The sequence below is a fragment of the Podarcis erhardii genome (assembly GCF_964252035.2).
Source record: "Podarcis erhardii genome assembly, chromosome: 6".
Lineage (NCBI taxonomy): Eukaryota > Metazoa > Chordata > Lepidosauria > Squamata > Lacertidae > Podarcis > Podarcis erhardii.
In genome coordinates this window covers 98,535,198-98,560,018 of record NC_138510.1, presented here as the reverse complement: position 1 = coordinate 98,560,018, position 24,821 = coordinate 98,535,198, and the positions used below count along the sequence as shown (strand labels likewise).

The window sequence follows — 24,821 nt, the reverse complement described above, 5'->3', positions numbered from 1 at the left end:
ATAATTTTGCCAGCTCTTAAGGTGCCACAGGACTTGGAAGATATTTCTTACTCCACATTTGTTGCAACTTGTTGGACAGAAACACACAGCTGAAGGGTTTTCTTAAACTGCATTTCTCACCTAATGAAGGGCAGGGGGTCAGGGGGAGGCAGACAAGATTGAGAAGGCCAGACTTGCTATCTGGGAATAATTTATTGCAAGACAGGTTCAGAAGAGAGGCTGACAGGGCAGTGCTCACCACCTACACCTCCATCACCAATGAACTATAGCAGGTTCTGGACAATCATAATTTACTTTCGTGGTCCTGTCCTTACTTACAAGTGGCCGAAAACAGCTGCTCATCACCAACAGGCCACACAAATTTATTGTGACACTTTACTTTCTGTTACAATTTGTGTCGAGCAGCAGTTTCTGAACTATAATTAATGGAGACCAACTAAGTTTGTTATACCAATAACAAAAACCAATAACAAACCAATAACTAACTTAGGTGGTCTCTAAGGTGCTACTGGAAGGAATTTTAAAATTTTGTTTCGACTACGGCAGACCAACACAGCTACCTACCTCTAACTATAATTAATGGAGTTCTTTGAAAACCTGTTTAGAGTCATTTCTCAATTAGAAGACTTGTGAGCATTCTACCATGAAAGAAACCTTCTGCCCACGAAAAAGACTTTATTTTTGCAGTTTTGAAAGTAAATTTAACAAAGAAATCTCTTTCCTTCTCCCACAGACATTCCATGCATGTTAATACGTTTCAGTTAGGTAACAGGTAAGTTTATAAAATACTTCACACTGTTCATTTTAATCTCTCCAGATCAAGTGTCTCTTGTACATCTTCTTAACAAGTTATTTCGAAGTGTACTATGAGTTGATGGTGGCAACACAGCAATGCTGTCTTTCACAACATGTTGAATAAGCATATACCAAACACCTTCAAAGTTCTCCTAGCTTTTCATTTTCTCCAGTGCTCTGAATTATTTGTTTTTCCATTAGGACTACATTCTGCATCCTACCCCATCACACCTCAAAATTCAGGATGGTAGCTATTTTCCAATGCTGGGTAATTAGCTGACTAACAGTGATCAACAAGATTAGCAGGTCTTAGAGTATTAAATCTTTATTGTCATCAATATACTATTTTTAAAGACCTTAGCATCAGGTTGTAGTGCCTGCCCTGTAACGAGAAACCTCAGTAAAGTGTTTCCAGAAAGTTTGTACAAACTTGCATTCCCAGCAGGTGTGGTAATAGGATCCTGCTTGGTTACAGCCTCTCCAACATAGTGGACCAAGTTGAGTTTATTATGGAACATTTCTGATGTCCTCCTTGGCAGTGCAGATTGTTTTTTGTAGTTTGCCTCAATTGTTGAGGCTGAAAACCTCAGTAGAAAATAAATTGTGTTTTTTCCTTTGCCTCCACAGAGGGTTTGAGGCATTACCATTCCAATAATCTTGAACTTGTGCTTCATAGACTGTTTAGGGTTTAGTTGTGCGAGTGGGAGCAGTTTGTCTAAAATGATTCTCTTTCATCATGAGGTTATCACCTCCAACCTTGCACACCTGTATTGATATGCAAAGTGCACATAATATATCATTTGCCCAATGGCTAATTGTGTGAATGACTTAAAAAATAGATTCAGGTAGGTAGCTGTGTTGGTCTGACGCAATCAAAATAAATAAATAAAAATTTTAAAAATTGTCCAGTAGTACCTTAGACATCAACTACATTTGTTCTGGGTATAAGCTTTCATGTGCATGCACACTTCTTCAGATACACTGAAACAGAAGTCACCCAACCCTTATATATATATATAGTGGGAAAGTGGGGTGGGGTTTTTCTCAGAAGGGTAGTAGGAGATGGGTGATTGACTCAATGGGTATGGTAAACCTGTTGATGACTGTAATTAGTCCTACAGGAAAAATCAAAGGATAGTATGCAGATGACCAAAAATAGCTTTAGCATATGTAATGAGACAAGAATCCAAAATCTCTATTCAGACCAGGTCTCTCCCTAGTTTTCAGTTTAGCTATAGAGATATTGGATTCTTGTCTCATTACATATGCTAAAGCTATTTTTTTGGTCATCTGCATACTATCCCTTGCTTTTTACCATACCCATTGAGTCAATCACCCATCTCCTACTACCCTTCTGAGAAAAACCCCACCCCACCCTCCCACTATATATAAGGGCCTGGTGACTTCTGTTTCAGTGTATCATGCACACGAAAGCTTACACCAAGAACAAACTTAGTTGGTCTCTAAGGTGCTACCGGACAATTTTTTAAAAAAAATAAATAGCAGTGTGTGTGGTTGTGTAGAATAATCCAGAGTGGGTGGGAGATTTTAGGCTATGATCCAGATCATTCCCCCACAGCTGCTATTTGCATTGGAAGAAATGCTCCCATTAGATTAACTTTTAAAAGGCCATTCACACACTTAGCAATGGAACAACATTCAGTAAGAACCGTGTGTGCGCTACAGAATGTTCCCCAGAATTCTTTGCCAGGGGCACAGGTTACTTGTCAGAAAAGTCTGGGTATCTGACCTTGAGATCATAACTGGTATGGAGAATCTGCTGCAGCCATGGGGGTACATAGAACAGCTTCCTACTAACCGCGGAGTGGACAGTCACTGCCAATCAGTGTTAACAACCGTCTGACTCAGGATAAGGCTCCCTGATGTGAGTTGTAAAACAACCTGATGGGTGAAGAGGCTTCCTGGCCTCATCTCCAGCCGTAGACCTGTTTCCTAGAAAGTACTGATTTTGAAGCAAGAGGCTTGAGTCCCACTATTGGATCTTCTCGTGAGGAATCACCTCTAGGTGCTTACTGAAGATTGGCCCTCCTGCAGGATAGCTTTAGCTCAGTGTTTCCCAAACTTGGGTCTCCAGCTGTTTTCAGACTACAATTCCCATCATCCCTGACCACTGGCCAAGCTGGCTGAAGCTAATGGCAGTTTGAGTCCAACAATGTCAGCAACTCTGCAGGAAGATAGAAAAACAACTTGCAAAAGTTTAGGAACTTCTTGAAATAATGTCGACATTGGAGTTTCCAGAGTCTGGGTTCTGTAAACACAATTCAGGTTTACAAGGTACTAAATCCAGTTATATCACTGTTTGTATTTTTGTGAGGGATATGAAAGTGGCAAGAAAAGCATAAAGGAGTTTGGCAGTCTAAGCTGTGTCTTGATTCCCCTATAGTTCAAAAGAATGATAGACGTTCTGTCAACAGCATCTTCCTATTTTCAAAATAAGCTATTTTCTTCTTATTGGAGAGGCATCATATCCTTGCCAAGCAGCGAAGCAGCTACTGTTTTCCATCCAGGCAAGGTATGTAGAGGGCATCAAAGCATAGTTCCTGTTAGGAGTCTTTGAGTAATTTCCTCACGGAAGCTGGGCAGTCAGGATGCATCTCAAGTATGCAAGTGAGACCTGTTCACCAAGGTGCCTGGCCCATGTTCCTATGCCCACACTGGATACTTAAAGTCAGCTGTAGCAACAGTTCTTCAGGCTCTCCAATTTGGGTTTTACACTGGCAATGAACTCCTCAGAGGCACTCGAGAGTGGAAGTCGTGGGGGACCCATGGGTATCCCTGAAAGCAGAGTCACGATTGCTTTGGTCTCTGCAACGCCAAAGCCTAGCCAGAAGAAAAAAGGACACAAATCATTCCACAACAAAGTTTCTGCCCCACTCTATAGTCGATGATGGAGGTCACAGCATCCATACCAATTCAAAAGTCATGGACAATCTTAGGAACTGTAGTTTGTTAAGGGTGCTGGGAATTGTAGCTCTGTGAGACCAGTACTCTTAAATGACAGTTCCCAAGATTTTGAGGGAAAGCCACAACTGTTACAAGAGTGCTTTACAATGTATAGTAGGGATGTGACTAAAATAATTTCTTTTCCTAAAAGAGCAGGGGGAGAGAAACCCTATGATTTACTGCCTCTCAGGAAGTCTGGCCCTTGCCCCCAACCTTTTAGCCAACTGACTAGTCCCCAACCTTTAATTATTGAATGTTTTTGACAGAAAAGTTAAAACATAATATTGTAATCAGATTTCTTGGGTTTTCCAGTGTTCTAAGCTTTTAGTTTGTTGTAATTCTTACTATAAGGGACGCGGGTGGCGCTGTGGGTTAAACCACAGAGCCTAGGACTTGCCTATCAGGTCGGCGGTTTGAATCCCCGCAACGGGGTGAGCTCCCATTGCTCAGTCCCAGCTCCTGCCAACCTAGCAGTTCGAAAGCACATCAAAGTGCAAGTAGATAAATAGGTACTGCTCCAGCAGGAAGGTAAACGGCGTTTCTGTGCGCTGCTCTGGTTTGCCAGAAGCGGCTTAGTCCTGCTGGCCACATGACCCGGAAGCTGTACGCTGGCTCCCTCGGCCAATAAAGCGAGATGAGCGCTGCAACCCCAGAGTCGGCCACGACTGGACCTAATGGTCAGGGGTCCCTTTACCTTTAATTCTTACTATAGCCCTGCAAGTCCAACTCTATGATTCTGTGATTCTAAGTCAGACAAAAGAACAACCAAATCATAGAATTTAGAGTTGGAAGGCACCACAAGGGTCATCGAATGTAATCCCCTGCAATACAGGAATCTTTTGCCCAATGTGATGTCTTCATATTGCAGCTGGGGCAGCAGAAGGCTTGACAGACTGGCCTGCCTAAAGGCTTCCCAGTAAGCTCAATGCAGAGGTGAGATTCCACGTGGGAACTTACTGATTCAACATGACAATGTCATATGAGCTCTCAAAATTCTAGGGCTGACTATACCACATGTGACATGCATTTACTGCCTGACATGGAGCGTTACTGTTGCTAAACATTTGGGGAATCTGGCTAAATGCTATGGCAGCGAACAAGATAATATTACAAATAGATACACAATGGAATATATACAGATGAAATATGAGGCATAGTTCAAATGTACAAGCTGCATAGAGTACATGCACTTTAGTGTAAGCACTTGAGTGCAAATAATTTGTTACTATAATCTTACAGTAATATTATATATTTTTAAAGAAATGTATTTGGAAAAGAAATCAAGGTCTGAAAATCAAAGCAGTAGGAGAAAACCCATGGGCATAGCCAAGGAGGGGCAGGGGGAGCTCTCCCCCCAAATCAATAAAAACCAATACAAATCTGAGGTTCTGCCCCCCTCCTAACAAAAATCCTGGCTACACCCATGAGAAAAGCTGCATTTGAAGAAAGTGCAAGGGGCAATTTGCAAAGGAAAAATGGAGAGAGAGAGAGTTAAATGGAGTCTTTCAGAACAATAAAAGCTTTTTTAAAAAAAGGAAATTCAGAAGCATTCAAGCCATGTTGGATAAACCATGTCTGATGGGCAGAAAAGGATTCGGTCTACTGTGGTACCTACCCCGTGCCATGAAAAAGCTGATTACTTCCTGGGTACTGCACTAAGAGACAGAAAATAAGTTTATTAATTTTATTATAGGTAATAAAAAAAGTGTAGGGCAACTGGAGGTGGTATACATAGTGTTAAACTGGAGGTGGTATACATAGTGTTATCAGGTAATTAGGGGAGAGGGAACAATGAAGGATTGGGAAGGGAAGTGCACACAGGATCTGAGGCGGGTGCAATGAAAGTGTTTATTTAAATTTTTGGCAGAGTGCCAGCTAGGTCATATGGGTCCCACACCAACTGTTTGCAAATACAGGACAGGTGCTCCTCATTCAGCAAGTGATACATGTCAAGAAACCTGTTCCCATTTGGCCATTGTCCCAAGCTGGGTGAAGGGTAAGGGGGGAGATGCACATGACTTTTAGAGTGTGTTATCTGTACCGTACAACTTACAGGGGGGGCGGTTATACCCCAGGGATAGAGCATAATGCCAAAATCGTGTATAGTCAAAACACAGTGGGTTAAATGGTGGGTGGGGTTGCCATTCCCCCCCACCTTTTTTTTGGCTAAGTGCGTAAAGCTGAATAGAGGAGTTGTTGTTGTTGGCATTCATCTGTCTCGAGAGACAATGGAGTGCACCTCCAGGGGTGAAGTCAAACGGCTGGGTTAGCAGCACCAAGGTGACCTCTCTGGGGTGCAAGCCTGGGCAGTGCCTATGGAGGTCCTGGGCTGCCAGTGTAAGTTGGGAGTTACCCGTATACAAAAGGAAGGAGGAATCTGTTATCATACTATGATCCATTGTCATCAGCTTCAGTTAGAAATATCATACCTGATATTTTTGTGCCAAGGAGAGGTCTCCCTTGGCAAAAGCTTCCAGCATTGAGTTATTTGCCTTGCCCAGATAGTTATAGGTGCTGTACAAAAACAAAAGCCAACAGAGCAAAGGCAGAGTTAGTATTAATATGTGCCGCCATAACTAGAATCGATCGAGCAGAATAGCAAATCTGAAGGTATCCTTCCAGTGCAAAACTGGGAGTTGCTCCTCCACACAGTAGCATGTCACGTGTAAAGGTAAAGGGACCCTTGACCATTATGTCAATGTCATGTGTAATAAGCTATTAAAAGGGAGAAAGTGGGAGGGGAGATGCTCCTGCACACAGTGTGCCCTCTATGGTTATCATTCTAAATGGGGCAAGGAACTTTTTCAGACTCAGCGCCACATTCCCCTCTGGACAAGTTTCCAGGGGCCACAAGACAGTGGTGTCCAGGGCCAAAGGCAAGAATGGGTGGAACAAGAAATGCAACATTTGCGCAAGAGGCTGCTTTCTTCCTATCCTTCTTCATCCAGGGAAGGAAGAGACGTGATCAGAGTTCAAGGACACCCTCCCTGCCAGGTGAAAACACTCAAGCAGGATGCAAAACATAATTGATTGAGAGTAATCAACCAACGCGTTAGCATGCTGAATATGAATGGGCCCTTAGCCACAATACTGGTCAGCAGGAGAGGGCAGAAGGTGCAGATAATAAGAATTTGCAGGCAAAAAGCTAGACAGGTGTTTCCCAAAGTGGGCAGTACCGCTCCCTGGGGGGCACTGGAATGATCTGGCGGGGGACAGTAGTAGCCTCAGGTGCAACTGGGGGCATTGAATAAAAATAAGGGGGCGGTGGAAGAGAATAAAATTTTGAAAAACCATTTCTACATGTTTCATCTATTGTGTAAGGACGCTTACCGCCAGGCCGGGCGCCGTTGCAGGATGGCAGCAATGCCTCCCCAGATGGCAGTCATCCTGGAGGTGGTGTGTTTTCCCAGGCTTGGGTGAACCTTTTTGGCCTCACCTGATCGCAGCTGGCCTCCCTATCTGGCCAATGGCAGGCAGGCTGCTGCACCAGCCCCGCCCCTGAGGTCGATTGGACTGAGCCACTCCCTTTAATCCCAGGGACTAGTCCACCTCCTCGTCCAGTTTTGAAAAGCCACATGTTTCATCTGTTGTGAATAAGGTGTCTTATTTACAACATCTTTCTTTACTATGTTGTAGGACATATGTAGAAATATAGATACATAAAAGAATGCAAATTTGTCACAGAATCTTTCTGTTTGTTCATTTCCTGGGGGGGGGGGCACTGAGTTTTTTTTCTGAAAAGGAAGCAGTAGGCCAAATAAGTTTGGGAAGCTCTGAGCTATACCAACAAAAAGAAGAAAACTGTTTCAGACATGAAAGTTTTCTTACTCATCACTCAGCTGTATAAACAAAAGCTGGTGCAGGGCTAAAAGCAGCCAGAAAAATGAACTGCAAAATGATCCTCTTTGCTACAAAAGACGCGGCATTGGAACTCATACTTTCTCATCCATGTAAAGATGACTGAGGCTGCTAGCCTAACCCTCCTTACCTGGGAGTAAGTCCTACTGAATTCAATAGGATTTACTTCTGAGTAGACATAGTTAGGTTTGTGCTGTGAAAGAGAGACTGACCTTCCAACTGCCCCAGTCGCTCCCATAGCGAGTGCAGCCAGGAGTTGCTGGTTAGGGAAAGACAAAAAATACATCTTTTATTTCCTTGAGAAAACAGTAGAACAACATTGCTCGGAAGACAGTATTCAAAAAGTGATCATGGCCCCTAAAAAACCAGAGGCATTCCTGCTGGGGATGACCAGAGTAGAAATATCAAAAGCTGACCAGAAATTGTTCATGTTTGCCACTACAGCAGCTAGAACTTTATTAGCCCCAAAGTGGAAACAGAAAGAATACCGACAATAGAGGAATGGCAGATGAAGGTGATGGACTATGCAGAATTGGCAAAGCTGACGGGGAAAATCCAAAACCAGAGTGTTCTAGGGAGAATGGAGTAAATTTATTGAATACATAGGCAATCATTGTAAACATATAAAAACACTAGCAGGACTGCAGCAATGTTCACAATGTTTAAAAGCAGAAACTTTCTACTTGTGTTTTAAGTTCTAAATAATTTAAGTTAAATGTAGAAGTTAGACGGTATAAATGTGCCGTTGTGTTTGATAAAAACCAGATGACGGAGCAGAGCGAAGTCAAAAGCTCAGAAGAGCTAAAAATTTGTAAAAGGTGATACAATGTTATACAGTAGTGCCTCGCAAGACGAACGCCTCGCAAAATGAAAAACTCGCAAGACGAAAGAGTTTTCTGTTTTTGAGTTGTTCCGCAAGACGAATTTCCCTATGGGCTTGCTTTGCAAGAAGAAAGCCCATAGGGAAATCTCCGGGGACCACTTTTAAATGCTAGCGGTGGGGAGCAAAGCCTTTCGACCCCTCCGGCCTTCCGAAGAGGTCCAGGAAGGCCGGCAGGGGCCGAAAGGCTTTGCTCCCCACCGCCAGCATTTTAAAAGCGGTCCGGGATAGCAGGGAAGCCCCAGACCGCTTTTAAAATGCTGGTCGTCGGGAGCAAAGACTTTCACCCACCGCCGGCCTTCAGAAGAGGTCCAGGACCTCTTCTGAAGGCCGGCGGGGGGCAAAAGTCTTTGCTCCCCCCCCCGCCTGCCTTCCCGGGATAGCGGAGAAGCGCAGCGCGTTTCTCCGCTATCCCGGACGGCTTTTGAAGGCAGGCGGGGGGGAGCAAAGACTTTCACCCACCGCCTGCCTTCAGAAGACCTCCGCTGTCCCGGGGGCTTTTAAAATGCTGGGGGTCGGCAGCGAAGCCTTCGCTGCCGACCCCGAGCATTTTAAAAGCGATTTTAAAATGCTCCGGGGACAGGAGGACTTCGCTGCCGACCCCCAGCATTTTAAAAGCCCCCAGGACAGCGGAGACTTCTCCGCTGTCCCGGGGCGATCTTAAAATGCTGGCGGGCGGGCTTTTAAAATGCTGGGGGTCGGCAGCAAAGCCCTCCTGTCCCCGGAGCTTGCGGGGCGGGAGGTGGGGAGAAGGGCTTTTCGTCCCACCGCCAGCCTTCAGAACAGCCTTCTGAAGGCTGGCGGTGGGAAGAAAAGCCCTTGTCCCCCCCCCCCAGCCTTCAGAAGAGGTCGGGGGACAGACTGTCCCCGGACCTGGTCTGAAGGCGGTTTCCATAGGAACGCATTGATTGATTTTCAATGCATTCCTATGGGAAACAGTGCTTCGCAAGACGAAAAACTCGCAAGAAGAAAAAACTTGCAGAACGAATTAATTTCGTCTTGCGAGGCACCACTGTAATATTGTTTTAAAAAATGGAAAATTAATTTTAAAAATTACATAAAAAACAAAAACAAGTGATCATGGCAGCTCTTTGGTAGGCAGAAGATATCCCCAGTAGCACAAAAAGCACTACTTGGTTACATCGCTTTAGGAAGCCATCATGCCATTCTAGTACACCAGAGTTATTAATGTAGAAATGCCTTACCTCATCCACACCATACAGAAGTACAAACTGGCCTCTATCATTTTTCTTCACACACTGCCCAAAATCCAGGAGATCTTTATCACTGAACTTCACCCCCTTAAAGGTGGGAATCTGCTCTATCATCCCATCTAGCAGTTCTTTGGCAGTAACTGAACAGAGAGGGAGAGCAAAAGAGAGGAACACCAACAGGTTTCCAAGTCTTACTGGGCAAAGCACATGACCACATCTGGCAAGAAAACATCACAATAGAAGCTGTGAATCTATCCCAAAATACACTGCAAAGAATGTGTTCTTGTGAAAAGGTATAAATCTGGGAAGAATGCCCCCAAAAGTTCCCTCTTCCTTATCTGTGGAAGCAACAGAAATTGAATTCCTTGATCAGAATACACTATAATCTTACACTAGATTTTGCAGACGTCCTCCTGCCTCAGAGCAGAAGGGAGGTAAAGCAATGTTTAACAGACTATTATTGGCACTCTCACAAAGCTACCGTTTCTCTAGCTTTTTGAGGGGAAACCTTGGCCATTACACTGGCTCAAAATTTATATACTTTATAATGAATATAAACAAGGATAATGCCCATAATACATGTCACATGTATGAACAATGGGACTTAGTCCTGATCCACACCATACATTCAAAGCGCATCCACTGTGCATTTAAAGCACATGACTTCCCTAAAGAACCATGGGAACTGTGGTTTCTCCTCAAAGAGTTACAGTTCCCAGCATCCTTAACAAACAACAGTTCCCAGCACTATTTGAGGGAAGTAATGTGCTTTAAATGTGTCTTGGGCGCACTTCCGGTTTCTGCAGATGGTGGAAAGGAGCGTGAGTCTGTTCGTCTGACGGACTCGAGCCCCGCGGAGAAATGGGGAAGCGCCAAGGTGAGGCGCACACTCCCAAAAAGCCCTGCGAGGGTGCTCAGGGTGTTGAGAAGTCCAGCAGCCTGCAAAAGGGTTCTCCTGCAACCCCCAAACTCCTTTTGTGCTGGAAAGTATGGGGAGGGGGAAGGAAGCGGCAGTCGAGCCTGTGGTCATGGCAGTATCACAACTCTGCGGGAGCGAAGCCTCAGCTCAAGCCTGAAGCAGAGATCTTCCAAAAATTACTACCAGGCCAATGGAAAGGTAATGATTTACTTTCAGAATTAATTAATTCCTAATTAGGCGGAATTTGGCGTCAAAAGTCCATTCCCGTCTTATTAGTAACAATCACTGCATGGAAACAATTAGCAAGTGAAAAGATTACTAAATCTTTCTTTATAATACTTATGGATACTGTCTGCTGATGGGAAAGTTGGAGTGTGCTAAAGTTAGGAAAAAGAATGGGAAATGTTTAGTGTTTGATTGCAGGGTATTGCAAGTAGGTTGAAACATCAATCGGCCTTGACTAAACACTTGCAATCAGTAGAAATTTGGATAAATTAAGAGACATAATAATTGGTTAAGCATGAATATGGAAATGCAGAATATTTTTGCCTATATAAAGAACCAAGAAGAGGGAATGGAGGGAAGTCATGAGGTTTAAAGAACCTCAAAAACAAGGTTTTGAAAAAGGTATTGTGAATTTGGGGATGGGGGGGGAAGTACTATTGTGATTAAATGTGGAATTCAATTGTGAAAATCAATAAAAATTTATGTACAATAAATGTGTCTTGGGTGTGCTCTAAATGATTTGTGTGGATCTGCCCCTAATCTATCACCAGTACACATCAACGTTCTAGTGAGTTTAGCAATATTATTTCCAAAGATGGAATTAGCTTCTACTATACAGCTAATTCCATCTTTGGAAATAATATTGCTAAACTCACTAGAACGTTGATGTGTACTGGTGATTGATTAGGGGCAGATCTATGCTCCTTAGAGGGACGCGGGTGGTGCTATGGGTTAAACCACAGAGCCTAGGACTTGCTGATCAGAAGGTTGGCGGTTCAAATCCCCGCGATGGAGTAAGCTCCCGTTGCTTGGTCCCTGCTCCTGCCAACCTAGCAGTTCGAAAGCACGTCAAAGTGCAAGTAGATAAAGGAAGGTAAACAGCGTTTCCATGCGCTGCTCTGGTTTGACAGAAGCGGCTTAGTCATGCTGGCCACATGACCCGGAAGCTGTACACCGGCTCCCTCGGCCGATAAAGCGAGATGAGTGCCGCAACACCAGAGTCAGTCACGACTGGACCTAATGGTCAGGGGCCCCTTTACCTTTACTTTATGCTCCTTAGACCATGTCTCTACTAGTACAATAGATCTGGGGCTATCTTGACCACCACTACATTCTGAAGCACAATCCTATGCATTTGACATTTGCCTAAATTAGTTTCAACACCAAACATACACAGAAAGAGCTGCTGAGTCCAACTTTTCCCTGAGATGTAATTAGGATGGTCTAGACGAGTAACACTTACTTTTTATACCAGTCAGGGGAGGGATGTGGTAATAATAGAATGGGACGCCTGGGGCTTCAGATGCAACATCCCGCAAGAAGGCAACTAGAGCATCTAAATAAGAGAAGACAAGGAAAGCAATTGAAAACCTGGGTAATTTTGAAGAGCACACCTCATGTGCAATGTAGACCTATGTGACATGCAAGTAGCAACCCCAAACTGCCTACACAACTATCCCCCCACCATCCAACACACAGCGAGTTTAAAATTCACTCTTGAAGGGGTGCTGTAGTCACTAATTCATCTGGGTCTTCATCTTCCCAGCTCGGTTGCCAATTGTAAATACGTGGCTGGAGGTGGAGAGACCAAAAAGGAGAGGAAGATTGTTCCAGGCTTTTATCTGGGATTCCCAAACAACCAGATCTAAATCTGATTCATGTCAGTGAGGATAAATGATGGTAGCATCTCAAATGAGCACAGAATATGTATGCAGGAAGATGCAAGAACAAAAAGACTGCAGACCCGTATCTTCATTATTTGTGAATTGTGAGTCTAGGCTCTATAAAAGTAGAAAACTTCCCAGGAGATTAACTAAGTAAGTTCAAAGCTTAGATGCCTCCTTTTGCATGGTACGCAGAGGTGGACCTACAGCCATTACTTATATCTTCCTCTATATTCATGGAAGGGCATACTCTGCACTAAAATAAAACACGCACACACACACTCCACCAAAACATTCTGGCTAAGGTAACCTGAAATCTGTACAAAGAAAAATGGGCTTTTGCCGCCTATATAAATTATGCAAATTTGTATAATTTATCATGCTCATCTTGCATTATTTATTGTGTCTGTGTCAGTCAAGAGGAGAGGCAATGGACTACGGAAGGCACTGGAGCCTCCCCTCCCGATCACTGGAATTCTTATTCAGCCACCACTCTGGTCCATTACCTGATCCTTTTAATTTGTGCCTTCCAAGCCACAAGGACTGCAAAGTTGGTTTCTTTCCTTTTCAAATGGAAGCAGAGATCCACAGGAAGGTGAACTTGCCCCCAATGCCACATTTTGTGGCTTTTCTACACTCCCATAGAATACAAAGAGGGAATGTAAATTGAAAAGTAACGGCCAAGGCATTGATTATGCAGCAGACAGAAACAGAAACAGCTCACATCCTCTGGCTTTACCGCTGCACATCCCAACCACATTGTTCTTCACAGTACTGAAGACCTGCCTGGGATGTGGATGGAAAGAGGGGAGATGATACAGTGGGACCTGCCTCCTCACCTTTCTTCACCTGTTTGAAGAAAGAGGGGGCGATGACAGCTATGCCATCCGCTCCTATTTCTGCTGCATGCTTAGCCTGAAAAGGAAGGAAGGAAATCCTCAGAGATTGGCACCATCACGGAAGTGCTAGAAAAGGAACAGATCACTTGTCTATTCCCCAATTACATGATAATTCCCCAGCTAGAGTTAGATATACAAATATAACTGGATCTCCCGATGGTATTGTTTCTATAGTTTTGAGGAGGAGATATTCTGATTGCAAAGCAATTATTTTGGTGGGCTTTATGTGTCTTGATCATCCGCAGTGATCATATGCTAACAATCAGCTACTCCAAGTATCTGCAATGCAAATAAAGACATAACACTTTTTTTAAATAGCCGGAACCCACTTACATTTGGTGCAACCATACACTCACCTTATTTTCTCCCTAGAGCTGCTTCCCAGAACCTGGGGCTCTGCAACTGATGTCAGACTCCAACTTCCATCATCTCAAGCCAGCGTGGCCCATGGTCAGGGATGATGGGAGTTGTAGTCCAACAACATCTGGAGAGTACCAGGTTGGGAGAGGCTGCCTTAGAGGGACCAGAAGACCTGCTATCCTTCATAGGAGGCGGAATTTCAGCAAGTGTAGCTTCTCAACCCTGCACTGACAGGAAGGGAGCCATGTGGCATAATGGTTAGAGTGTTGGGCTAGGGTGTGGGAGACCAGGGTTCAAATCCCCACTCAGCCATGAAGCTCACTGCCATTGGGTAGCCTTAAGCCACTCATTCACACTCGGCCTAACCTCCCTCACAGGGCTGTTGTGATGATAAAATGTGCAGGAGAATTATGTATAGTATGCCACCTTGAGCTCATTGGAGGGAAGGCAGGATATAAATGCAATGAATAAATAAATGTAGGCGGGACTGTCTCCTTGTGCAGCCAACGTTCATGGAGGGTAAAAACAGGGGGGAAATACATTAAAAACACACACTCACCAGTCCCCTTGCTTCTGGTAAACTGAGTGCGCCAACATGAATAATCACGTAATCCAGTCTGCAAAGAAGAAAAGAGGAAAGTGTGTGCGAATGTGCGTGTGTGTGTGCATGGTGTCGTCTTATTGCTGACAGTCTACAGTGCAAGCATTTCATAATATCTATTGAACTGCAACCTTGTTGAGGACAAACTCATGTATTAAAACCAGGTGCATGTATGTCTCTATATCAGGGTGGGGAAACATGGACCCAGAGGTCTCAGCCGCGTTGTCTCCAGCTATTTTTGCCAGGGTGGGATGTGCCCCCGAGCCATGACAATGCTGCTTGCTTGCCTGAATGGAGGATAGAGAGTGTGAGGGAAAGCAGCCTCTCGGCTTGAAAAGGTCTCCCTGATCTAATAACTTGGAATAGAAAATCTGCTTTGCTGAGAGGCAATTAAGAATTAACAGAAAAGCAGAGGTGGACACTTGATTCCTTCCTCAGACATCTCCAGTCCAAACTGCTCCATAGCTTTCCCTCTCCCTTGACAGTGTTTCACTTGCTTTCAAATGATCTGTTCTAAAGCAACTTGAAGAAGAAGAAGAGGAGGAGGAGAGCATTGGGCCTTAATGTGCAGTTAGCCTCTCAGTGCACACACATCAGCATACAGACATGTGTTCATCACATGTGATAATGTGCAACACAGGGATATATGCCATTTAGTCCAGTGAAGAGGCATATTTATGCAGAAATGCAGGTATTTCAAAAAGCTGAACAGCAAAATAGGAAAAAACAAAATAAAAAAATTCCTTCCAGTATTTTTTTATTTTTTTTTATTTTTTTATTTTTTTATTTTTTTTATTTTTTTTTTGACCATGGCAGACCAACACGGCTACCTATCTGTAACCAGCAAAATAGGAAGTAATAGTGCCACTGTATTCTGCTCTGGTCAGACCTCACCTGGAGTACTTTGTCCAGTTCTGGGCACCACAGTTCAAGAAGGACACTGAGAAACTGGAACGTGTCCAGAGGAGGGCAACCAAAATGGTCAAAGGCCTGGAAACGATTCCTTATGAGGAACGGCTAAGGGAGCTGGGCATGTTTAGCCTGGAGAAGAGGAGGTTAAGGGGGGATATGATAGCCATGTTCAAATATATAAAAGGATGTCACATAGAGGAGGGAGAAAGGTTGTTTTCTGCTGCTCCAGAGAAGTGGACACGGAGCAATGGTTCCAAACTACAAGAAAAAAGATTCCACCTAAACATTAGGAAGAACTTCCTGACAGTAAGAGCTGTTCGACAGTGGAATTTGCTGCCAAGGTGTGTGGTGGAGTCTCCTTCTTTGGAGGTCTTTAAGCAGAGGCTTGACAACCATATGTCAGGAGTGCTCTGATGGTGTTTCCTGCTTGGCAGGGGGTTGGACTCGATGGCCCTTGTGGTCTCTTCCAACTCTATGATTCTATGATTCTATGAAATGGAACACAGAGCAAAAGTAGAACGCTGTCAAAATCTGCAGGCCATGTTTCAAAAACTTGTAGGGGAAAAGGAGCATATTGAGTCACATTCCCCCCCCCCTTTAGGAGTGCCCCAGAAACTCTTCTCTGAAGATTTGTGCCTTCACTTAGCAAGATTTAAAGCCAGCTTAATCAAAAATAAATATCTTAAGTGGTTTACATAAAGTACTATAAATATTCATAAGAGAACACCAATTAGGAAGAAAGAATGTATGATATTCAATGGGAAAGCCAGGAGTCACAGGACCATGAAAAGAGCTCTGCAGGATCAGGCACATGGCCCGTCCACGCGGTCCAGCGTCCTGTTCTCACTGCGGCCGGCCAGGTGCCTCACCTGAGCTGCACAGCGCTCTCCCCACTGGGAGTCCCAGCCACTGGCATTCAGAGACACAAGGACTCTGGCTGTGGAGGTGGAGCATCACCACCATACAAGGCATCACCGTTGGCAGATGCTACCTATGCCAGCAAACTGTGGAATGGTAAAAATTATTATTTGGCCCACTCACAGCCGCTTTACAGGTGACATCCGCGTGCTCTTATAGAATCAGAGGATTACAGCTATTTAAAGTTTAAGCAGTAGTCAAGGTAGCAAATTAAAAAGACAATGAAAGGGGGCTGTTGAAATCATTTTTAGCAAGCTTTTTGAAGGGGAGGTTAATCTTTAAAAGCAGAAACCAATATATCCACAGACTTAGTATTACGAAGTTAACATCTGCAAGTAGAAGGAAAAGGATTTTTTAAAGCTTTCATTCTCTGTCTGCTCTGCCCTCCAGTGATTTCTACATAATTCATACATAGAATCTGTTGTGACGTGGGGTTTGTGATTTCAGCTCTCTTGACATAATATGCTGGAGACAGTTCTCTAGTAACACTTCTTTATTAAAGCAACAAGACTGGGACCTGAGGAGGGGAGAGCTACATTTATAGGGACAGGGAACTAGCTAGAAAGGATACATTTTGGAGGGAACAATATCAGGCAATCACAGTCCTGCCTTTTGGAGGCAACCAATAAGACAGAGGATCCAAATACAGCAGCTTAAATGAACCAATAGTAGCTGTACCCTCTGGAACCAAAAGGCAGTTACTTTACCCTAATGCAAATACAGACAATAATAATACAGATATAAAATCCTTTGACTCAATACACAACAGAATCATAGAATTGTAGAATTGGAAGGGACCCCAAGGGTCATCTAGTCCAACCCCCTGCAATGGAGGAATCTCAACTAGATGCACGGTCATACAACCTTTGCTTTAAAAACCTCCAAGGAAGGAGAGTCCACCACCTTCTGAGGAAATCTGTTCCACTGTCATAAAAGGTAAAGCTATTCTTTCATCTCTGAACCAGCATCATCGCAGCCCAAGCATTCTGTCTTAAAGAAACAACACTCTCTCTTTCCCCATATCCCGCCTCTCCATCCTTATTTTCAGCCTACAAGGAATGGTATAGACAAAAACAAGACAGACAGCTCTCCTCCGATAAATATCCACTTTTATTTTCCTTGTTTTCTTTGAAGAAAATAAAGTAGAAGAAATAAAGAAATCTGCTGGAGATGAGAGACAGACATTAACATACTGCAGCTTGCTACTTTCAACTGTAGTCTTGAAAAACTGTTCCCCTCTCCCTGGCCTTTAAAGGAGGAAAAAAGGAAGGAAACAGAACACAGATTTCACAATCAACTGTCTTTGCCAGTGATTTCCATGCAACACACCAATCTGCCCCCCCCCCAGTTACTCACTTATCTTTGCCCTTAGTCACCCACTCTTCGGCCAGCTGCTTCCTCTCCTGAACGCTCAGGGACAGGCCTTCTCCTGTGGTTCCATTTACTGTGACCAAAAAAGGAAAAAATGGAAGTATTTGCACACATAGAAAGAAGAGATTTTTATTTTTTATTTCTTTGCAGGGGGAATGATTACTTCAGCATATTTGCAGGAAGCCTTGCTTCACAGCTAATAATAATAAAAAATAAAAATTTTTTATTTATACCCCGCCCTCCCCAGCCAAGACTCAGGGCTCAGGGAGGCTAACAACCAATAATAAAAACAAGTTGATTAAAATACAATTTAAAAGATTAAGATACAACATTAAAACATTAGGATGCAGCCTCTTCACAGGAGGAGAAAGAAAAAAGAAAAAGGGGGAGGGAATCAAATTGGCTCCAAGCCAAAGGCCAGGCAGAACAACTCTGTCTTACAGGCCCTGCGGATAGAAATCAGATCCCACAGGGCCCTGGTCTCATGACACACAGCGTTCCACCAGGCCGGAGCCAGTGCTGAAAAGGCCCTGGCTCTGGTTGAGGCTAATCTGACTTCCTCTAGGGTGTTGCTATTTATGGGCCTTAAGGTCTTCGGTGGGGCAGACTGGGAGAGGCGGTCCCGTAGGTACGAGGGTCCTAGGCCGTGAAGGGCTCTAAAGGTCAAAACCAGCACCTTAAATCTGACCCTGTACTCCACTGGGAGCCAGTGCAGCTGGAAAAGCACTGGGTGAATATGCTCCCATGGCAGGAACCCCGTGAGGAGCCTCGTGGGATGCATTGCAGGAACATAGCAAGCTGCCTTATCAGGGCCAGCCCACTCGTGAGGAAAGGTGAAGCGATTGCCTCAGGCAGGAGAACCCACAGGGGCAGCAGTTCTGGCCTCCAAGGAATGTATTAGCGGTGGCAGCAGCAGCACACCCCATGCCACCTCTACAGCGGCCTCTTGGCCAATAGGAGGCACTGCTGATCTCCTCCCACCATCTATCTCAATGTAGATCTTTAGTCCCCCCTGTTCCTGATGTAGATCTTTGCTCACCCCTTCTTCCCTGGAGGGGTGGGGTGGGTGCCATTTTGTGGTTTACTGCAGGGGCCAAAATGTCTTGGTCCAGCCTTGTGCCTTATACTGGGTCAGATCTGTTGGCCCATGGTACAAGGGCTAAAGTTCACAGAGAGGTTTTAAAAAAACCAATCTCTCTTCCTAGGGAACCCTGGGAATTATAGCTTTGCGAGAAGGAATAAGGGTCTCCAAACAACTCTCAGCACAGTTAACTACAGTTCCCACAATTCTTTGGGGGAAGCATGCACATGGGACCTATCACAGCAGAAACTTCCATGGAGAAGGCTCCGATTCAGAAACAAGTACCTACAAAAACCGCACGCTGCAACAATAAATTAGCCATTTCAGTTGTCATAGGCTTTCCTGGAGTGAATATGGGCAGCCAAGTTATCTTCCAGACTGTGCATAGACTCTTTTGATAAGAAGAGCTCTGCTGCATCAATCAGACCAAGGGCCAGCATCCCATTTCCCATAGTGGCCAATCAGATGCCTTCCTACATTGCAGGGGCTGGACTAGATGACACTTGAGGTCCCTTTCACCTGTACAATTCTATGCCTCTGGAAAGCCTAGAGTACAATAGCACTCTCCTGCTGTTGCTCCCCAAACTGACACATTCAGAGGCGTGTTATTCTAATCCTGAAGGTAATATAAAGTTATCACGACATATTGTGTCATCTTAGATGTCTGGGGCTGAAATGATAGCCATTTGTGTGTAGGAGATAGTCCACACAAAAGCAAATGGTCTCATAAGCCATATCTTACCAAAGACATTCTTCACACCTTGCTCATTTATCAGGTAGTCCACATATTGGCCAATCACAGAGAGGTTGATTTCTCTGAAGAAAGGAACACAAGACAGGAAGCATGATCACCTCTATCCGTAACTGAAAAGAGAAATGTGAAGTGCCAGGCAGGTACACATGAAAACGGAACCTGAACAACCAATCTTCCCTCGCCAGACAGATCATAGAATCATATGATAAAAGGCATCACTCCCTGCAGGACGCTAATGCCATATTAATTTTGTTTCCATTCACAGTTTTTCTGGTGTTTTCACAAATGACACAAAAACAGAAACCAGAAAGCCAAAGAAAGGAGAGCCCAGAGCATGAAAACGTTCAACCATGTTTTTCAGGCTGCAAAAGCTGTTGTCCCCTCCTTGTTCCTGTTTCCCCCCTGCTATCTCTGGATAGCTCACCAACTCCGAATGGGAGCAGCAGGAAAACACCGTCTGCCTGACGTCACCAGGTTTTGCCAAGAGCAGAGGGCTCGGAAACTCTGCCGGTCCAAGTGGGGCTTCTGGATACAGAGCAAGCAGCAAGCCAAACAGGGAAGCTCATCTGTTTTCCCGTTTCCCACCCCGCCCCACTTGGAAGGAGCCCCAGTCCATCCTGCCTCTTTGAAAGGCACTGGCCACAGGAGCAGGAGGAGGGCCACAGGGGGTCTGGCTCCAAGGTCACTTCGCTTGTTTGTACCCAGGTCAGCGTTGTTAATAAGGGCCTCACCCCTTGCTGACGGAAGCAAACTAGTGATCTGTGAAGATGGGTCACATTCTTGAAAAGAGAATGGCTAACCAACAACACTGTCTGTTTTCCCTTCCTGATAAACTCTGGGTAGCTCTGTTCAGCTCTTAATCTTAAGCTTGCCGGGTTGCGCAGGGCTCCAGGAGCCAGAGAGGCAGCACAGGAATAAGCAAGAGTCTGTTTTTAAAATTTAGTTTTAAAATGGGGGCGGGGGGGGGGCTACCATTATGGTTTATTCCAATGGTGGGCCAATTACCTACATTAAAGGGAGCGACTGGTCCTTCTGAACTTTAGGTGGAAGTGAGAATTGTGATTTTTCCATTGATTAAATAGGCAGGCAGTTTCCTGAATTCACCAGGCAGGGAGTGTTTGCTGACTCTCTTGAATGCCTGTCATCTCCCCTACCAGGCAAGAGATCCTAACTATACAATCTTAACAGTTAAGGTTTAACTAATCTGTGTTCAATGACTGCCCAAGCATGCATGGTTGCTTAAGAACGGATGAAAGGATCAGACCAAGGTCTACCCAGTCCAGCACTATTTGCAAGAATTCCAGCAACCAGCATGCATTGGGTTGGCCACTAGAAACTGGATAATGCAGGGAGGCAGACTGCCCACTCCTAGTCTACGCTACACTAGAATAATATATCTGCAAAGGATTGGATCCAAACACCTGCTCCAGATCAGGATCCTCCACATCTTACAAAGGAGCCCACTTGGGCGAGGAGCTAAAGAGGAACTTCAGGCATCTCCAAGGGACTGTTGGGTTCCCTCTCCTCGGAACAGCAGGTCACAGTGCCACTTCACAAATTGCTTTAGAAACACCTCTCCATTTCAAAAGTGGTTGCCATAGATAAATGGTGACTTCTTAGGTCAGCCATCCAAAAGCCCTCAACATTTTTCTGAATATAAGTCCAATCAGCCTTTGCCATGCCCTAATGGAGTGGGTCTTTGAATTCTGGTATTCAGGTACACAGAGCCATACAGAGTAACTTTGTAAGTTATGTATTTCACACATACTAGAGGTCCTTGCTCTGAGGAATTTAAAGAAGGGGAGGCAGCAGTAGTGCCCACTTGGAGGGGAGGAATGGGAAAGGAAGAGATAACAGTCCAGGTGCAAATAAGCAGCACACTGCCTCTGAAGCAGTGTAAACAGATATCTCAAGCAAGTGAGCCAAGCTATCTGCTTAAGAGGGACAAAAACTTAGTATTTTGTAGTTGCAGAGAAGTTGTGCTCTAAAATTTGATGGCAAGACCCAACACACTGGTTAATTATTGCCATTTTAAATCCAATCTCCCCCTTTCTGTTGCAAGACATGTGCAGATAGGCAATGAAGGATATGATAAAACGAATCACGATCTGTGCCTGTGATTTATTTAAGAGCCCATCAAACCTTACTGCCGTTGCTTTGAAGGCCAAGGAGATAGTTACCCATCTGGAGTCATTGGCGTGACAGTGGCTGCCACCACACCCTGCAGTTTCTTCTGGGCTGCCATAGAGCTGTTGGGGTGGAGTCCGAGAAAGAGAAGAGCCCTGGTTGTGTGTGACAGGAAAATAGGCTGATGTTGAGTAGCCCTCTCTTAACCCTTACAGACAGAGTCCAGGACAGAGTGAACTTTCTATTGTTTTTTCAAAAACAATATGCATTTTTGGCAAACATTCAGCAACAAGACAAATAAACAGCCACCCAACAGCACATAACGTACCTTGCCTCATGACTGCATTTTTAGTTTTTAAAAGCTCTTATTGTTTTTAATGGCTGTACAGTGGTACCTCTGGTTGCGAACAGGATCCGTTCTGGAGGCTCGTTCGCAACATGAAAAGCCCACAACTTGAAGCACTGTATCTGCGCAGCGCAATTTGGTGCTTGTGTGCATGCGTGAAGCACGATTTAGTGCTTGTGTGCATGTGCGAGCAGCGAAACCCAGAAGTAACCCTTTCCGGTACTTCCGGGTCGCCGCGGGACGCAACCTGAAAAAACATAACACGAAGCAAACATAACATGAGGTATGACTGTATTTGTTTTGCAAGCCACCCTAGAGAGCCTATGTTCTGGGAATCCTATATGGATTTCATGATGCAGTAAGTAAATGCATATGGCATTCACTTCCACAATAATGGAAGCTGCTGGAGGAGGGAAAGGAAAGGAAAAGGCTGTTGCCCTTTATGCTCTGCTTGTGGGCATCTTGGATACATCTGGTTGGTCACTGGATGAAACAGGATCCTGGCCAGAACCAGTATTCCTAATTCAGACGTTACAGAGAAATAGAACTGAGTATCATTAATGTACTAATGACACCTTGCTCAGAATTCCCTCATGGCTACTCTCAATGGATTCACGTAGATATTAGACAGATATTCATAGAATCATAGAGTTGGAAGAGACCACAAGGGCCATCGAGTCCAACCCCCTGCCAAGCAACAGACAGGGGAGAAGATGATACCACCACAGTTATAGGTGGAGCCCAGTCGTGTGGTCCCAAATATCTGAAGGAGAGAGGACTCTTTCCATACGCACCTGCCTGGATATTATAATCGGTGCTATTAGCAGTGCTTGCTGCCTTCTAAGGCCTGCAGGATGAACACCCATAACATGACTTTCTCGGTGGTGGTTCCTCCCTGCCAACAAACATCTAGTGCCATCATTGTTCACTGTGGCTTGGTTCAAATACACATCTTTGCCCAGGTCTTGGGCAAGAGGGAGATAGTGCTATAAGATCTTGCTGTTACTGAGTTGCAGTAACCTTGAGGTGAAGGGTGGGCTATAAATCCAAATGACTATCTTATCTCTCTATCTAAACTGCTGACTTTCACATTTCAAAGGTAGAGTGACCATTGCTTCTTTGGGTCCCTAAGTGTTTGTGTTTTCAAAGAACTTCATGAAATCACCCTCAAGATTCAACAACTTCTTGCACAAGAAGGCACTTCTACCACACCCTTTCCTTCTCCTCTGCCTTTGAAAACCAAACCAGACCACAGCCCTTCAGCCTGAAAAAGAAGTGGACAAACCACTTTGTGACTTTCACTAAAGGAAGCAATAAGACGGACAGCTGCAGTTTTGCATTTTGCACACAAACTGTCTTCCTGGACTGTCTTGAACCAATATGAAAATACCATTGCTGTTGTTTTAAAAAAGATACACCATTGCTTCAGGGCATTCCTCCCTGTGCAGGGCAGCAGGCACTCCTTAGAAGACAGTTAAGGACTGCATTGTTACAGATGACCAGTCCCTGGGACCATGGCATAGCAAAGCAATAACCTCGCCCTATTCATTGCCCAGGAGCCCTGAACTAGCGTCCTCCTTTGCCAACCACCGGCAGCCATGGAAACAGGGCACCCCGCTCTCTCACCTGCCCCGCCGAGGAAGTGCTGCTGCCGGCTTCTACGAATCAGGCGGCTTTGCTGCTGCTTTAAAAGAAATAAAGAAACATGACTGAGCATGCCCACAAGTTTCGAGCATGCTCAGAACAAAGAGGCGAATTCACTGCCCTACATTAAGCAGTTCAACGCAGCTGCCGGAGTTTGCTGGCTGAGAGTGAAAACAGGGAATTGTAAATGCAGGCTCAGCAGGGTGAAATTAAGACATACATCAGGCATAGGGACATACCCAGTTTTCTGGGATGAGCAGCAAATTTTATTTCAGAGATATTGCATTATACACGCACATGCACAAAATATGATTTTTATCCCTCCCAAATTCTAAAATCCATAGTGAATAGTAACATTAACAGCACAATTCTATACAGGTTTAATCATTAGGAAGCCTCGTTTAGATTTACTTCCTGCTAAGCTAACAGTGAACTGCCCTGCTATAGTGTAACCCTAGGGAAGCCTTGTACAGTATAGGGAAGTTTTTAATGTTTGATATCTTACTGTGTTTTAATTTGTTGGAAGTTGCCCAGAGTGGCTGGGGCAACCCAGTCGAAAGGCAGATTTATTATGGCACAAGCATTTGTAGACTAGAGTGCTTAATCAGATGCAGTCATAAAATAATTTAATTTGAACAAGGTTATCCTGTTCATATTAAAGCAAGCAAACCGAGTTAAGATATGCTTTTGGATTCCAGGCAGTTTGGCTGGGAAGAAGTCTAGAAATTAGAAGAAAGAAAAATAAACATCTCAGCCCTTTCATGAAAGACCACTCTTCACCTGACAACCCCCACCCCAAATAATTTCCATGATCTGCATTTATTTGATTGTTCCATCTACTTGCTTGTTTATTTGATCACTCTATCAACTTTTCTTTCCTCAAAGGGCTCAAAGTGGCTTATGTCTGCATGATCTCTACAGACGGAAGGAAATAAATTTTCTAATGAACAACCAAAGGGGCAAAGCTTCCTTGAGCAAACATACAAAAAAGAAAAGTAAATAAATCATTCAAAATATACATCTTAGTGCACATTCTTTAAAAAGCTAAAAGTTGGGATTTTGTTATTGTATTCTTTCTTTTTTAATTGTTATATACTGTATTGGAAAGCAATAAAACTATATTATAAAAAGCTAAAAGAAAATTTTAAGGTGCAATATAATGGCCTTTTTGTTGCATTCCATATAACATATGGAATCTTATATACATATATCTTCATCCATATAACAAATTCGTGACAATTACAATTTATCATGCAAAACATTGTAATTAGTCACTAATTATTTCCAAA

At 44.2% G+C, this 24,821-nt stretch overlaps 1 protein-coding gene across 4 annotated transcripts; it reads right to left on the bottom strand.

The window, feature by feature from the left end:
- Nucleotides 1–655: 655 nt before the first annotated feature.
- On the bottom strand, nt 656–23,536 carry NPL (N-acetylneuraminate pyruvate lyase). 4 transcript variants are annotated; one of them, XM_081867348.1, is made up of 13 exons: nt 23,515–23,536; nt 21,596–21,697; nt 19,404–19,477; nt 17,566–17,653; nt 14,338–14,395; nt 13,359–13,434; nt 12,099–12,191; nt 9,703–9,851; nt 7,830–7,876; nt 6,189–6,273; nt 5,375–5,414; nt 2,437–3,636; nt 656–840 (listed from the first exon to the last, which is right to left on the bottom strand). In XM_081867348.1, the coding sequence occupies exons 2-12, from the start codon at nt 21,658–21,660 to the stop codon at nt 3,485–3,487; spliced, it is 927 nt and encodes a 308-aa protein (XP_081723474.1). In that variant the 5' UTR covers nt 21,661–21,697; nt 23,515–23,536; the 3' UTR covers nt 656–840; nt 2,437–3,484. The 4 variants fall into 4 exon arrangements, with proteins under 4 accessions (XP_081723474.1, XP_081723472.1, XP_081723475.1 ...); XM_081867346.1 differs by lacking the exon at nt 23,515–23,536 and adding an exon at nt 21,938–22,517 and having other exon boundaries at nt 21,558–21,697; XM_081867347.1 differs by lacking the exons at nt 656–840; nt 23,515–23,536 and adding an exon at nt 21,938–22,517 and having other exon boundaries at nt 2,190–3,636; nt 21,558–21,697.
- Nucleotides 23,537–24,821: the final 1,285 nt, after the last annotated feature.

Coding starts and splice junctions, on each gene's coding strand:
- NPL (XM_081867346.1), bottom strand. CDS start 22,168: ATGTTATGTTTGCTTCGTGTTATGTTTTTTCAGGTTGCGTCCCGCGGC. Junction 17,654..19,403: donor AGGTGTGAAGAATGTCTTTG/GTAAGATATGGC, acceptor TTTTGGTCACAG/TAAATGGAACCACAGGAGAA. Junction 9,852..12,098: donor TCCCCTGACTGGTATAAAAA/GTAAGTGTTACT, acceptor CTCTCTGTTCAG/TTACTGCCAAAGAACTGCTA.